At 37.1% G+C, this 15,988-nt stretch overlaps 4 protein-coding genes across 4 annotated transcripts; all 4 read left to right on the top strand.

Annotated features, from left to right (window-relative positions):
• The first annotated feature begins 255 nt into the window (after positions 1-255).
• Positions 256-2,585, top strand: LOC109218239 (nudix hydrolase 18, mitochondrial-like). The gene is made up of 4 exons (XM_019382593.1): positions 256-642; positions 862-982; positions 1,097-1,315; positions 1,428-2,585. The coding sequence occupies exons 1-4, from the start codon at positions 557-559 to the stop codon at positions 1,887-1,889; spliced, it is 888 nt and encodes a 295-aa protein (XP_019238138.1). The 5' UTR covers positions 256-556; the 3' UTR covers positions 1,890-2,585.
• A 1,690-nt stretch (positions 2,586-4,275) lies between these two features.
• On the top strand, positions 4,276-5,327 carry LOC109218241 (HMG1/2-like protein). The gene is made up of 2 exons (XM_019382595.1): positions 4,276-4,550; positions 4,632-5,327. The coding sequence occupies exons 1-2, from the start codon at positions 4,485-4,487 to the stop codon at positions 5,103-5,105; spliced, it is 540 nt and encodes a 179-aa protein (XP_019238140.1). The 5' UTR covers positions 4,276-4,484; the 3' UTR covers positions 5,106-5,327.
• Positions 5,328-10,281: 4,954 nt separating this feature from the next.
• LOC109218237 (uncharacterized mitochondrial protein AtMg00810-like) lies at positions 10,282-11,172 on the top strand. The gene has a single exon (XM_019382591.1). It carries the CDS (start codon positions 10,282-10,284, stop codon positions 11,170-11,172), a length of 891 nt encoding a protein of 296 aa, XP_019238136.1.
• Positions 11,173-12,754: 1,582 nt separating this feature from the next.
• Positions 12,755-15,442, top strand: LOC109218240 (cell division cycle-associated protein 7-like). The gene is made up of 8 exons (XM_019382594.1): positions 12,755-12,960; positions 13,036-13,255; positions 13,357-13,549; positions 14,145-14,215; positions 14,303-14,380; positions 14,603-14,690; positions 14,828-14,883; positions 15,167-15,442. The coding sequence occupies exons 1-8, from the start codon at positions 12,895-12,897 to the stop codon at positions 15,238-15,240; spliced, it is 846 nt and encodes a 281-aa protein (XP_019238139.1). The 5' UTR covers positions 12,755-12,894; the 3' UTR covers positions 15,241-15,442.
• The last annotated feature ends 546 nt before the right edge of the window (positions 15,443-15,988 follow it).

Raw genomic sequence — 15,988 nt, 5'->3', positions numbered from 1 at the left:
CTTCTCTTCTTTATTACTATGAGTTCGGTAGAAAGCGACTCGTCACGCGTCAGAATATATATATTTTACATTTTTTTTTTGGGGGGGGGGGGGCTATTTTTAGTCTTCACCCCACAACAACCATAATAAATTTTTATTGATTTACTAACACGACCTTCTCAGAAAATTACAAAACGCATAAAATAATGATTGACCCACGCCCCAAACAGGCCCCCCATTGGGAAAATTCTATAAATCACTATCTTTCCCTTGCCTATTAAAAGGAGTGGACACACAGAGTTGTAGCAGAGCTTCCCATTATATTATCCACACGCATAGAAAATACTAAAATCTGTCTCTTCTCTTTGTATTTTTAGCTTCTTGAAATTATTAAGGAAGCTGATCTACTCCCAGAAAATATATACTCTTTTTCCTGTTTTATAAACTAGATACAGACTAATTCCAACTGGGTTTTCTTTTTCTTTTTCTCTCTCACCTTAACGACCCTAATTTGTGGTATATATATTTATATATTGGTATATATATTCCATCTCCTTTTTTGTGGAGTTCTTTTGATATGGCAATGACGAAGACCTTGTCTATGATCTCACGAACTGGAAGAGATTTGCAGAGATATAATGATGGCTGTCGTCAAGTTGTTGGGTGTGTATTCTTTTTTATTATTCTTATAATTTTCCCTCTTAATCCTTCATTTTCTTGGCTTAAATTGAAGAAAGTTGAAAACTTTTTTATGTGGGGTTGTTTTGAATTATTAATTTGATACAAAAAAGAGATTTTCAAATCAATTTCTTGGTCTGTTGAATTATCTTTGATCAAATTGTCATTGATCTGACTTTTCTGTCAATTTTACCAATGGTGCAGATGCATTCCGTACAGATACAGAAAAACCAACCAATTATCTACAGTTCAAAGGACCCAAATTGATGATTTGGAATTTTTATTGATCAGCTCACAGAAAAGTCCAAGATGGATGTTTCCTAAGGTACAGTTTGCATCCAATTGTCTGTTGTTTTTGTTTCCCATATCAGGATTAATGATAGTAATATTCTTTTAATTGTGAAGTTTAACATTCTTTGCTTTGCAAATGAAATTACAGGGTGGTTGGGAAACTGATGAGGCATTAGAAGATGCAGCTTTAAGAGAGACTTTTGAGGAATCTGGGGTTATTGGTGAGGTTGAGGTTCAAGAATTTTTAGGTACTTGGAGTTTCAAGAGCAAAAGCCAAGGCACATTTCATGAGGGACACATGTTTCCTTTGCTTGTCACTGATGAACTTGATGATTGGCCTGAGAAAACTGTCCGAAAACGCCTATGGGTATGTCTCAAATCTGCCTATCTAATAAGCTACTGTGATCTTGAATCACTTCGATTTGTATACCTTTTAGTAGGATGATGTATTCTGATCTTATGTTTGATTCCATTTGCAGTTGAAATTTAGTGAAGCAAGGGAAGTATGTTGGCATTCTTGGATGAAGGAAGCTTTAGATGTCTTTGCTTCTAAGCTTACAAAGAGAAACAAAGAAGAAGAAGAGCCTCGGACTTGTGCTTTCGATGAATTGTCCTATGAACAGACAATTGCTGCTGTATCTAATTCTAACCCAATGTTTTGTGAAGAACCAAGAATCAGCAATGAAGCTAATGATTTGAACTGTGAAGAGCTGAGAATTAGCCTTGTAGCTAAGCCTTCTGTAGGTAAGCTAATGTTCAATCAAGAATCGAGAACAAAGCCGTTGTTCAATGAAATTAGTAATGTAGCCAACTCAATGTTCAGTGAAGAAGCAACAATGAGCACTAAAGCCCAGAAGATGTTCAATGAAGAGCTGGGAAATAGCCATGTAACTCCAATGTTTGGTGAAGGTAAAAGAATAAGCATTGCTGCTTTCAGCTAGCAGACAAATGAAGGAAAAACCTCAAGACTTTTAAGAACAATGGACGAGGAACCACGGATGCCTATCCAGCCGAATTCTCGACGAGGTGGGGGCCAAGAATCAACATAATATAAAGGAGAAAGAAAGAGCCTTGGAACCTCGTTAAGAGAAATTTTGGTGGCGTAGAGTGCAGGAATTGGCGTTGTACCGCACAATCTGCAAAAGAAAGGAAAAATAGCCTTTTGATGCGGTTACAAGCAGCAGTATTATGGACCAAAGAAAAGAACCCTTTAATCCCTGCCTGGTCGAATTCTCATATTGTCAGCTTTAACCAGATCTGCGTACACACTACCTCCCCAGACCCCACTAGTGGGATTTCACTGAGTCGTTGTTGCTTTAACCAGATATAAGCAGATGATCTGGAGAGCAACGTAATCCGGTTTCTCAAACTCCAGATATAGGTTATGCTTGATAACAGTGTTCAGATGAAGTAAAGAGAGGACATGAGATCTTTCAGGATAGAGAGATTTAGAGGTTAATTTCAAAAGTTTCTAACTTCATTCTTTAATTCTTTCATACTCATTCATTCTTTGTTAGCTTTTTCTTACTTAGTCGAATCGAATAAATGTACATCGGCAATCGTCTGATTGTGTGTAAATAACACCAGAATTGAAAGAAATACTGTGTCTTTCCTTTGGCATTACAAATTCTTCTCTAGTTTGTTGGCATAACTCTGTTCATTCAATAATTGAACTATATAATAATGGATGTGAAGTTCTTGACTTGTCTGTGTTCTGGAATTTGGACAAATTCATTACTGTTGGTATGGATAGGTGAAGAACTTGAATTTTCGACTCTTCTACCAACCATAAGTTTTAAACTCTAGAAAGACTAACTCTTCAAAATATTATTGCCGACATGAATAATGAAGCCGATTGCAGTTGACTGTATGATTAAAAAACAAGGAAGTTGCCATGAAACAGAGAAACATGGTTGCATGGTTGGAATTATTTTTTTGGAATTATTTGATTTTATTAAATGGTGTTCCGACAAGTTGCTGGGAGTTCACGAGGAGGACATACACATCATGCACAAAAAAAATCTCTTAAAAAACTAGTAACTCCAGATATGGTTGATGAAGTACTAATATATAAGAGAAATATGGTCACCTCATTTCACTTCATTTTTGCCCTCACCTGAAATTATGTGATTTTGTTAATGTCTAAGTACTTTATCTTGCCCAATTTAAACATATTTTTGCAGGGTGCAAGCCTAATGTAGTCAGTTTAGAATGAATGTGATTTTATTATAAATATATATTTTAATTTTTTTCCTTTTATATATACGTAATTTGAAGCGAAAGTAATGAATTCAATTGAACTCGTAAACCTCACCCTATGTTCGCCTATGTATAAGTGGGCCATTGTTTGCCCACTGGCGAAATAATCCTTGGTTGGCTTGGTCAAGAGTAAGCACAGAGGCGGATTCAAGATTTGAATTTTATGGGTTCAGATTCGTAATTCTACCACATCTCATCTTATAATATAATGGGTTCAAATTTTACTATTCGTATATATTTAATAATTTTTTGGATAAAAATACAAAGTATGATCAAAAGTTATGGTTCAGTTGAAGTAAGCAGACCAAAAGGCAAGATGAAGAGGTCTTTTGGTCTTAACACACGGCTTTGATCTAGTGGTAAGAGTACAACGCATGGCGTGTGGTTCGATACATATCACACTTTTGAACTTTACCGTAAACAAAAGCATGATATTTTAGTGGAAAAAGGTAAAAGATCTGATCTATCATTCACCAAGTTTCGAACCTTGTACGACTTATCCTCGGGAATTTCTTAGTGATAGGACACAAATGAACTTTTACTTTTTATGCATGGTGCTTAAAGAGTACTAGTAGAAACGTCAACATAACTTATCAATGTTTGGTAGCCTTTGGTTATTTTGTACAAATTTTAGCATAACTAATATTATGTTTGATTGTCATTTTACAATTCTATATAAATAATAGTGTACACGTATAAGTTATGAGTCAATCTATGTATTATTTTATGCGGGTTAAAAGATGGAATAACTAATACATGTATAAAAATATTAAAATGACAAATTTACCCCTATCACTTTACACATAAAGGCCTCTTTTGATAGATTGATCTGTATCAAACCCTTTGGAGAGCACTGATGCCTCACTGCTAGGCTCTTCCTACCTTTGGAGAGCACTGATGCCTCACTGCTAGGCTCTTCCTCTTCTCAATCTATTATAGACAAAATCAGTAAATACGTATTTAACTTTAAAATTTATATAATGTGTATCAATTTTTAATACAACAAACCAAATATTTTAAAAGATAATCTCTGCATAACTAATTCATGTATAACTAATACATGCATAATTAATCCATACATTACTTATTCCTGTATAACTAATACCAACCTAACTCTAACCGGCAACCAAACGACCCTTTAGGTAATTTAATTGGCTCATATATTAGTGTAAAATCAACGGCCCATTATCCCATTTCAAATTCAAAAACACCAGTCTTTGCCCTACTTTCTCGAAGAAGAAGAAAGAAGAGGCAAAATCGCCATTACAAACGCCATAATGGGAAAGCATAGAGTGAAAACCGACTATGAAGAAGTCCGTAAAGCTCAAATCTTAGAAAACCAGGTGCTATTCTTCTCTCTACATTTTGAGTATCTCTTTTTCTGTCAATTTTAAATTTCTATAACTGATTTTATTTGATTATAGGCTCGATTAGCCAGTGTTGGACTTTCAAAAACCATAGCAGAGCTTCGAAATATCACTGGTAAACTACAAACAGAGAAGAAAAAACATAACAAAATTGACTACTTCTCCACTCCTTTGCGTCGTTCCAAACGATTAAAAGGAGGTAATGAATCCAAGGTTGAGAATGAGAAGAGTAGGGCTGCAGAGACTGATAAGCCAAAGAGGCCTACAACTGCTTTCTTCATTTTCATGGAAGAGTTCAGAGAGCAGTACAAAGAAAAGTATCCCAACAACAAATCTGTTGCTGCTGTGGGTAAAGCTGCTGGGGAGAAGTGGAAATCCTTTTCAGATGCAGAGAAAGCTCCATATCAAGCAAAGATAGACGAAATGATGGCTGAATACCAAAACAAAATGCAGGCTTATAACATTAACAAAAAACAACAGGCTGTTGATGTTTCTGCATTACCAAGAGCATTAAGATTAATAGCAGATTGAAGTAACATTATTAGCAGATGATGATGTGAAGAAAATGGGTGTAGGATAAAATGCTTTTGGTATTTCTTTCCTGGTTTATTTTGGGGTTTAATTAGTTGGGAAAGAGAAAGAAAATAGATGTGAGCTGGTTTAAGGGTTCCAGTTGTTTATGTACTCTATTTTGTTGGTGCTTAATGATAATTCAACTTGGGCTTGTTCGCCAGCAATTAGCAAAGCCAAAAAGTGTGTTACTTATGTCTATTGTCTCTTTTTTCTGTTTTTAGTTGCGTGCTAACATATATAGTTTTGGAACAATAGCTGTGTTCGTGTGACCTATAGGTTACGGGTTCGAGCCGTGAAAGCAACCGTTAATGCTTGCATTAAGGTAAGCTATCTACATCACATCCCTTCTGATGCGGCCCTTCTCCGAACCTTGCGTGAACGCAAAATACCTTGTGCACTGAGCTACCACGAGGATATATAGATAGGAGAGTGAGTGGATTTTTCCCTAAGATATTGCTTTTAGGGAAAATGGATTTCAGACGAAAGAGATGTTGAAGATGATTTCAGAGAAAGTAGCTTTTTCGGCTAGAAATTAGAGTGGTTTTGTGAGATAATTAACTCTGCCAACATGAGTGATTTTATTGTTCTAAACAAACAAAAGTGATTTACTAAGTAATTTTCATAGCTTGGGTGATCATACAAGTAATTAACTCCTGCTCCATATTATGGCGGAAGAATTGGAGTCTTGAAACAATAGTAAAATTGTCTTCGTGTGGCTTATAAGTCATGAGTTCGAGTCATGGAAGCAACCATTAATTCTTGTATTAGGCTAGATTGTCTATTAGCCTGTTTGGCCAAGCTTCTAAAATCAGCTTATTTTGAGAAGTGTTTTTCTCAAAAGTACAATTTTAAAAAAAGTGTTTTTGGTGATAAGCAGTTTGTGTTTGACTAATTAATTTGAAAAGCACTTTTGAGCAGTTATTAGTGTTTGGCCAAATTTTTGAAAAATGCTTCTAAGTGTATTTTTCTGAAAAATGCTTCTCAGAAAAGTGCTTTTGAAAAGAAACTACTTTTTTGCTGCTTCTAAAAAACTACTTCTGCTTCTCCTTAATAGCACTTTTTTTCCTTCCAAAAGCTTGGCCAAACACCTCAATTTTTGGCCAAAAAAACACTTTTGGCCCAAAAAAAAAGCTTGGCTAAACAGGCTACCCTAGAGGTGCAGCCCTTCCCCAGACCTTGCGTAAGTGTGGGATGCTTTGTGCACCACGTTGCCCATTTTTCGTATATTATGGCAGACGTGAGTGGAAAATAATGAAGCCTATTGCAGCTTTCTGTATGATATATAACATACAATGCAGTTGCCATTATGAAAGAGAAAACATAATTGCATTGTTGAGTTATTTTGTTGGAAGCACTCATAGGTCGTGGAGTGCCTTAAACAATCATACGATTATATCTGTTAGGACGTGATAATGTTGTAAAATTGTAGGACTCTAGATATGCATAACAACCTAGTATAGTTGTATCGTTTTGTATATATTTGTTGTTATCTCCATTGTAACTTGCTAATATAAATACAAAGCCAGGCAGCAGCCAACGCTCAGCTTTGGCATTGTCAAACTCTTCTCTACTATTAGTCTTTGTCTCTCAAAACTTCTCTTTCATCATGGTATCAGAGCAAGGCGACACCACGGCTTCCTCCTCCATGAAAACGACCTTTGTTTCTTCTCTTGGTCTACCAGTTCCACCTCCAACTATTTCAAACATCAAAGGTTTTGTTCCAATAGAGTTAACTTATGTTAACTATCTCACATGGAAGAAAGTTCTTTCAACTGTATTCAAAAGTCACAATCTTCTTTCTCTTATTGATGGATCTATTCCATGTCCTGAATCAACTCATGAGGAATATCAACTATGGGTTCAATGTGATACAATTGCATTAAGCTGGATTAATGCAACATTATCACCCTCGGTACTTGATACCTTATTAAACTATGCCTGTGAGACTTCTAAAGAGGCGTGGGATACTTTAACCTCATTGTACTTGGATCAAGTATCTTCCTCTGCTATTCATCTTAAGTCAAAATTCCAAAATTTCAGGAAAGGATCTCTTCCATGGAAGATTATCTTCAACAATTACATTCAATTGCCTGCTCTTTGCGTGCAATCGGAAAACCTATCACAGACGGAGATCTAGTCACTCAAGCTCTACAAAGGCTGCCTCCCTCTTATCGCACTTTCGTTTCCGGATTAAATGCCACAGGAACTCTTCCATCCTTTATCTCTTTGCGTCCTCTCCTACTCACAGAAGAGGCTCACATTAATGCAAATCCAACTGAAGATCATGGTGCACAAACTGCCTTACTTGCATCTACTAAAGATCAATTTACTTCACACGCTTCTACTGAAAAAGGTGGCTCCTTTGGACGAGGTCGAGGAAAGAACTTTAAAGGAAATCATAGCAAGGGCAGAGGATTCTCAAATCACTCTAACCAACAATCATTTTCTCCAAATTGGTCTGGCTATCAACTTCATTCTCGTCCACCTCCTTCCTCTGCTGGTGGTATTTTGGGACGACCACCTTTTACTCCGACAAGCCAATGTCAAATTTGTTTTCGCTTCAACCATACTGCCTTGGAGTGTAGAAATCGATTCAACCACTCTTTTGCTGCAAATAATATTCCCAAATCCTTTGCTGCAATGAACGTGGAAGAGGTGCAACCTACAATTTGGTACCCAGATTCTGGCGCATCCGCGCACATGACGAATGACCCTTCAGTTCTCTCCTCGTCTACCCCATATACTGGATCTTCTAAGGTTATGGTTGGTAGTGGTCATCTTCTCCCTATCTCTTCTGTTGGATCTTCTATTCTGCCTACTATTTCCAAACCTCTTCGTTTAAAAAATGTTTTATATGTTCCATTACTTGCCAAAAATCTTTTGTCTATACAACATTTGTGCCGGGATAATGATTGTCTCATCGAATTCACGGACTCTGGTTTTTTTGTAAAGGACATGAAGAACAACACGACGTTGCTCCACTGTGACAATATTGGCGCTCTTTATCCACTCTCTGTTGCTTCAACCAATATTTCGAAAGTCGGCCTATCAGCTTCAGTTTCACCTGCTTCTCTTTGGCACCAACGCTTGGGACATCCTGGCAGCCCATCTCTTGCTTCTTTAGTTAATAGGAAATTAATTAGTTGTTCTTCTTCTTTTGGCAACAATAAATGTAATGTTTGCTATTTGGGCAAACAAACAAAACTTTCTTTCCCGTTGTCTAATAATAAGTCTAGTGCTCCATTTTATTTAGTACACTCTGATGTATGGCAAGCACCTCTGGCCTCACATTCTGGGTACCGATATTATGTTTTATTCCTTGACGACTATACAAAATTTTCTTGGATTTATTTATTGCGTGAAAAATCCGAGGTCTATGACAAATTCAAGGAATTTTATAACGTGATTAAGAATATCTTTGGTGCATCTATTTCTTTCTTTCAATCTGATGGTGGCAAAGAATATGAAAATCTTGCTTTTCGATTCTTTTTAAAGCAGCATGGAATATGTTCATCGCATTTCTTGTCCCTACACTTCTGCTCAAAATGGAAGAGCTGAAAGAAAACATCGGCACATTGCTAATGTTCTACGCTGCCTTCTTTTTCAAGCCAACATGCCCTTTCAGTTTTGGGCAGATGCATGTTTATATGCCACTTTTCTTATTAACATTACTCCTTTACCAATTTTACATTTTCTTTCTCCTTATGAATTACTGCTTTGTCGAGTTCCTAACTATTCATCCGTTCGAACTTTTGGGAGTCTTTGTTATCCATATGTTGCACACAATAAATCTAAATTTCATCCAAGATCCACACCTTGTTTGTTTCTAGGGACTTCTGATAGGCATAAGGGATTTAAATGTCTTGCTCCTATTGATAATAGAGTTTTAATCTCTAGGCATGTGCATTTTGTTGAAGATGTTTTTCCTTATCCTACAATGTTCCCTACTTCACCGAAGAATTCTCCTTCGAAAATTCAAGCGTCTCCTAGTGAATCTCTACCTCCTTCCTTGACTAAAACTCTCTCCACTCCACAAAATCATGTCTCCTTGAGTCCGAAACCATCTCAAATGCCGTGTATCTCGGCATTATCTTCCCCAGCTTCAAGCCGTTTGTTTGATAAAAGTCCAACCTCATCTTCAAGCAATATTCCAGGTGGTGCTCCAACTCATTTCATCCGAACCAACTTATCTCCACATGCTTTAAATTTATCCCCCACATTGGCTACTGAAGCTCCAAGTACTCTTCCTCAAGATTCTCATATTTTGTTATCAAAATCTAATACAACTCATGGTACCCCCACCTCTCCCTCTCAATCTCTTGATTTATCTAATAATATTTCAACGCATTCTTCACCCTCACAACCATCCCAAATCAATACATCTAAGCATTCTCATGTTCATCCAATGGTCACCCGTGCGATGACGAGCAAACTTAAACCTCGTATCCTTCCGTCTTTATCTGCTTCTACCTCTTCCTCCCTCTTATCTGAACCCACCTCATACAATCAAGCTGCCAAGGATCCTCAGTGGCTTAAGGCTATGAGTGAAGAATTTGATGCACTTATTCAGACTAACACATGGTCCTTAGTTCCACCTCCTTCTAATGCTAATATTATTGGTAGCAAGTGGGTTTTCCGTATAAAGTATGGTTCAGATGGCTCAGTAGATCGTTATAAAGCCCGTCTAGTCGCTCAAGGCTATTCTCAACAGTCGGGGGTTGATTTTTCTGAAACATTTGCTCCTGTGGTCAAGTTAAGTACTGTGCGATTAGTTCTTGCTTTAGCTCTTCAACGTAATTGGATCATGCATCAACTGGATGTGTCAAACGCTTTTCTACATGGAGAATTAACAGAGACTGTATATATGCGTCAGCCTAAAGGGTTTGAGAACACCGATTACCCACATCATGTTTGTAAACTTCGGCGCGCTTTATATGGTCTTAAACAGTCACCAAGAGCTTGGTTTCATCGCCTTACCTCTTTCTTGGCGGATCTTGGATTCAAGCAATCACAGTCAGATAACAGTATATTTGTTCTCTATTTGGGGTCCGAGTCGCTTGTTCTTCTTATATATGTGGATGACATAGCCATTTTTGGTTCCTCTCAATAGTTAATTGATTCTTTCATCTTAGCCATGCAACATGAATTTTCTATGAAAGACTTGGGTCCTTTAAGTTATTTTCTCGGCGTCAAGCTAGTTAAAAATTCCTCTGGTCTGTTCTTATCCCAGCATCGCTATGTCAATGATATTCTTCATCGATTTGGATTGGATAAATCCAAACCAGTTCTAACTCCTCTGCAAAGCAAGCTTGATTGGCACTCTTCTACTTCGGCTCTCCTAAGTGATCCATCAGTTTATCGTCAAATGGTAGGATCTCTCCAGTATTTATCATTTACTCGGCCTGATATTCAATTTGTTGTTAATCTTGCTTCTCAGTTTCTTCATAATCCTAGGGAGGTTCATATGCAAGCTGTCAAAAGAATATTTCGGTATATTGGAGGTACTGCTGATTGGGGGTTGCAACTTACCAGAAATACCTCTCTCTCTCTTAAAGTGTATTCCGATTCCGATTGGGCTGGTTGCTTTGCGACACGTAGATCAACTACTGGTTTTTGTATTTTTCTTGGCGATAATCTTATTTCTTGGTCAGCTAGGAAGCAACCTACAGTGGCTCGCTCTAGCACCGAGGCAGAATATCGAGCTCTTGCCGTTGCAGTTGCTGAAGTTACTTGGCTTCAGTATCTCTTACGTGATCTTCATGTTCCTCTTTGCTCACCAGTAATGGCTAAATGTGATAATGTTGGAGCTATTCATCTTGCGCACAACCCGGTTTTCCACTCTCGATCTAAGCATGTAGCACTGGATTATCATTTTGTTCGTGAAAAGGTCAACCTAGGAGACTTGCTTGTTCCTCATGTTTCCACTTCTCATCAACTTGCTGACTTGTTTACCAAAGTTCTGCCATCTGCTAGGTTCCACGAGCTCCTAACCAAGCTTTGTGTTCGTTCCTCCCCTTCAGCTTGAGGGAGGGTGTTAGGATGTGATAATGTTGTAAAGTTGTAGGACTCTAGATATGCGTAACAACCTAGTATAGTTGTACACATTTTGTATATATTTGTTGTTATCTCCATTGTAACTAGCTAATATAAATACAAAGCCAGGCAGCAGCCAACGCTCAGCTTTAGCATTGTCAAACTCTTCTCTACTATTAGTCTTTGTCTCTCAAAACTTCTCTTTCATCAATATCAAATTGAAGTTCCGACATTTTGTTTGGAGTGCACGAGGAGGACATACCCATCATGCACAAGAAATCTCTTAAAATATTAGTAACTCAAGATATGGTTGATAGCATGAAATTGCTTGTACTAAATAAGAGAAACAGCAGTCCCCTCGTTTCACTTCATATGTTCCTCACCTGAAATGCAATAATTTTTCTAATATTTGAAATAGTTTTTTCTTGCCTGATTTTGGAGTGCTAGGAAATATATTGTGTAGCATTAGAAGCGAATGCATGATCTAACATAGGAATAGTAAATTTTGTATGGCTTTGATCTTATAATATGGGGAAAGTTTATTTTGTGAGTCATACGACAAATTTGACAAGTGGAATACTAGGTCCCACATTTGCTAGTGAAGAAGAAAACAAGAGGAGAAGGGAAAGAAAGTGAGAGCCACAAATAAATATTGCTCTAAATTAAGAATAATTAGTTATAGAATGACCAATAAAGAAATAACACGTCTATAATTTTGAGGTGTTTGTAAGGGTGGGCATCGATCAGTTCGATTCGGTGGTGAATGTTACATTATCGGTTGACATATCGGTTATCGATTTATAAATATGCTAAACCGATAACCAAACTGATAAGATATCAGTTATCGATCGTTATCGCTCCGGTTATCGGTTTACCCGATAAGATAACTCAATCTAGATTCTAGAGGGAAGAAGTAATGAAGGATAATGTGTACTGTATAAGAATATGATAAACTTCCAACTCTCTCAAAGAATATGATAAACCTTACAGCATTGTTTCTCTATGTGTTGAATGACAAACTTGGGAGGGTTAAAACAGTAGACGGGGAATTGGGAGTACTGGAAAATTTATATACCTAAGGGTAAAATCGTTTTTTATAAAGTTTATTGGGTTAACAGTTAATCTGTTAACAAAATTGGGCAAACAAGACCCGAACCAATAACCCAATAGTAAAATAATACTAAACCGTTATCGAACAGTTAAATCAATAACCCGATGCCGATAACCCCATAAGTTTTTTTCGGTTCGGGCTATCAATTTTACCCGATATATGCCCAGCCCTAGGGTTGGGGTGGACAACCGTTAGGATTTGGGGTATTTCTGTTCACTTTGGTAACAGTAGAGGGTGTATTTAGACGGACAATATAAAAGAGGGTAAATATTTACTATTTTAGTTCACTTTGGTAACAGTAGGGAGTGTATTTAGACGGAAAGTATAAGGTTAGGGAAATGTATACTATTTAGAAAAGTACACGGGTAAATCCGGCCTTTTTCCCTTGTATAAAACGTCCCATTTTCTTAATTCAAGACTTGAGGGGGTCTTTTTACACAATTCTAAAATGTTGTGTACAATATCAACGGTCGTTTTTCCCATTTCAATTTTCAAATTCCAAAAAGTTCAGATCTTGCCAAGGTATCCGTTAGAACTGAGAAAGCCTGCAATCTTAACGAAGAAAGAGGAAGAAAATCGCCGTTGAAACCCTAAAGTGCCATAATGGGAAGGCTTGGAATGAAAACTGACTATGAAGAACTGCGAAATGCCCGAATCTTGGAAAACCAGGTCTATTCTCTTACAATTTGAGTGTGTAATTTCTATCAATGTGAACTCCTATAGCTGATTTTCTTTTGATTACAGGCTCGATTGGCCGGTCTTGGACTTCAAAAAACCATCGCAGAGCTTCGAACTATCACTTCTAAACCTCAATCGGAGAAGAAAAAATATAACAAAGTTGACTATTTCTCTACTCCTTTGCGCCGTTCCGATCGATTGAAAGGCAACACCCCGCCGGAATTAGACTTGCGCCGTTCGGGTCGCTTGAATGAGAAGTCCTGCTACTCTGCTCCACCAGCAAAAAGTCCGTTTTTATGTCTCTTTTGTCCCTTTTTTTAGAGTGATTTTGGATTTTGACATGAGAATGATGTATCCTTTTTGTATTTTGTTTTATATTGCTTTTAGGGAAATTGGGACTTTACGAAGAAGGAGATGTTGATGATGATACTGAGAGGAGACCTGCTAATGCACCTCTGCTGAGAGTGAAAGATGGCTTAATACCGCACCTTACACCGGAAGCTTTGTCTCGGCGTTGCTCCAGCAAAGATAGGGGAACTATATATGACCCTATTTTTGGTATTTGCTGTCACTTTTGCAGGTCTTATACTCGTTCTCTAGTACCCTTGCCAATTTTTAGCCTTTCATTTTGCAAAGAGTTCAAATTCTGTGTAAAAAATATTCACACAATTAAAGTTACTTATAAAGTAATGATAGATAAATCTCTGTTATAAACATGAATCTGCGAACCTGGTAAAAATGTTGTGGAACCCAGGGGCGGAGGAAGAGTTTGGCTGTACTTTCGACGCGAAACATAAATTTATGTGTAAAAATTCATTAAAAATGCAATAAATGGTAGGTCTTAACCCATAACTTTAAAAATACAGTGGGTTCAATACTAAAACCTTAAAAGTTGAACCCATAGAATCTAAATCCTGGATCCGCCTCTAGTGGAACCTGCTATAATAAGTCAAAATACTGATATGTATCCTTTTGCAAATCCGAGTTTTTGTTACTCAATGTGCAATGAATTGAGGGACTTCCCCCAAGACGGCTCTTTTGTTTAGTTTTTGCTAGGAAGCGTGAATTTGAACTTGAATTTACATCTATGTCAGCTCAACTTGTCCTTATGTACCATAAAACTGCTAATCTATAACACGGGAATCAGTTCAAAATGATGATTTGCGATAATGCAGGCAAAAGAAATTGTGTGGTGAAGAAGACTGTAAACGATGTGGTGATTTGGACACGGATCAACCTTGCTTAGGTTAGTCTTACTAATTATTTTGTGCTTTGTGATACTACTTGTTTATTTACAGACTGATGAATTGTAAAAAACTTCCGGTATATACAGGCAAGACAGATTGTTCAATTTGTCATTCTACCAATGGTGTTCTTTGCCGAGGTTGTCTTAAGGTTCGATATGGTGAAGGTGAGGCAATAGCAATACATTTTTAGACACTCATGTTGTACTCTGACCACTTAAAATGGATTTGCTGTAACTCTATGGCACTAACACAATTCTGTTCTATGGCACTAACACAATTCTGTTCTATTTAATAGAAGGCCCACCATTGGAAACTTTGTGACATTGATCTTTGTTTCTTACTTATGAATGTTGATTAAGTACTAAATCTGTGCAAATATGTGTTAGAACTGGAGGAGGTGAGAGCAAATAAAGGATGGGTATGCCCTCATTGCACTGAAGAAAAAGGCATCAATCCATATTGGATATGTAACAGGTACTTTTGGTGGTTATATAGAACAGGAGTAGGTGCTTATGAAGTTACATTCTTTTGATACTGATAGTGGCAAATTTCATTTGGTTTTTCTTGCTCGTGAATCAATTCTTTGCTTATGTGTATTTATGTTTTTCTAGCTCATTGTGCCTAAAGAAGAGAAAGATGGCTCCAACTGGGATCGCCATATTCAGAGGTTTGTATAATCACTAGTTTCTATTCTATTTTCTCTTTTCATCTTCTTGCACCGAGCGTCTATCGAAAACAGTCTCTCTACCTCCCAGAGTAGGGTAGCGTCTGCGTGCACACTACCCTTCCCAGACTCCACTTGTGGGATTATATTGGATTGTTGTTGTTGTTGTATGGCCACTGGTTTACTTGAGGTTTTGTTTGCTCATCATTTCTGTTGTTTTAGTGTGCACTGAGAATTTTTCTAATTCTTGTGTATTTTTTACATTGTTGGATCTTGGACAAAACAGCTAGAGAGATGGGATACAAATCAGTGGCGCATCTGTTAATGGATCAGCTTCAGCAAGCAGTGAAGGGGAAATGATATGCTTTTTAGTGAAGTTTGCAAACTCTTATTAGATTATAAGAGCTACGTAGGCAGTAGAATTAGCTTCTGAATGTAAAGATGAATGTTATTAAGACCAATCACCGATCATAATAGCTCGGATCCTCATTTTCAAACTTGCTGTGCAACTTTTCATTTGATCTATATCTAAAGATGAGATGGTGTGCGAGTCCTTTTCTCATGAAATGTTTTGTTGACTACTGGAATGAACTCAAGAACTGCCTATGGCACGTCTTCTTTGATTGTCTCTTATCCCTCAGTCTTGTGCCTTTGATATGAGGCCTTCATCTGCAGAAAAAATTGAAAGCACTTTTTCTTTTCTGTCAAACGCCTCAAATTAGGAAAAACAAAAGTTCGGCCAAATAAAAAATTGAAAAACTCACATCCAAACGACGATTAATAAAAAAAATTGTTCTCAATTTGGAGTTAATAATTGGATAGTCATTTTATGCGTTACATGTTTGTTCTACACATCAGTATGAAAAAAGACTCACATATAGTCTATTAACAGCTTGTTTGGATGGTTGTTATTGTATTGTATTGTTACTTCAATACAATATTTGTTTTGATTGTTACTTAAATTTTATTGTATCATTTCGTTAAATCCGTCCTAACGTAATGACGAAAAGTGCGGCTTTGTGGAACGACCATTTTTGGTGGTCGCGTCGATACCTTATTTTTTGTCCCCAACTTGCCCTTCTTTATTATTAAATAATCTTATTTTATA

Source organism: Nicotiana attenuata, unplaced genomic scaffold, assembly GCF_001879085.1.
Source record: "Nicotiana attenuata strain UT unplaced genomic scaffold, NIATTr2, whole genome shotgun sequence".
In the NCBI taxonomy this organism is placed as follows: Eukaryota; Viridiplantae; Streptophyta; class Magnoliopsida; order Solanales; family Solanaceae; genus Nicotiana; species Nicotiana attenuata.
This window is presented reverse-complemented; position numbering and strand designations above follow the sequence as displayed.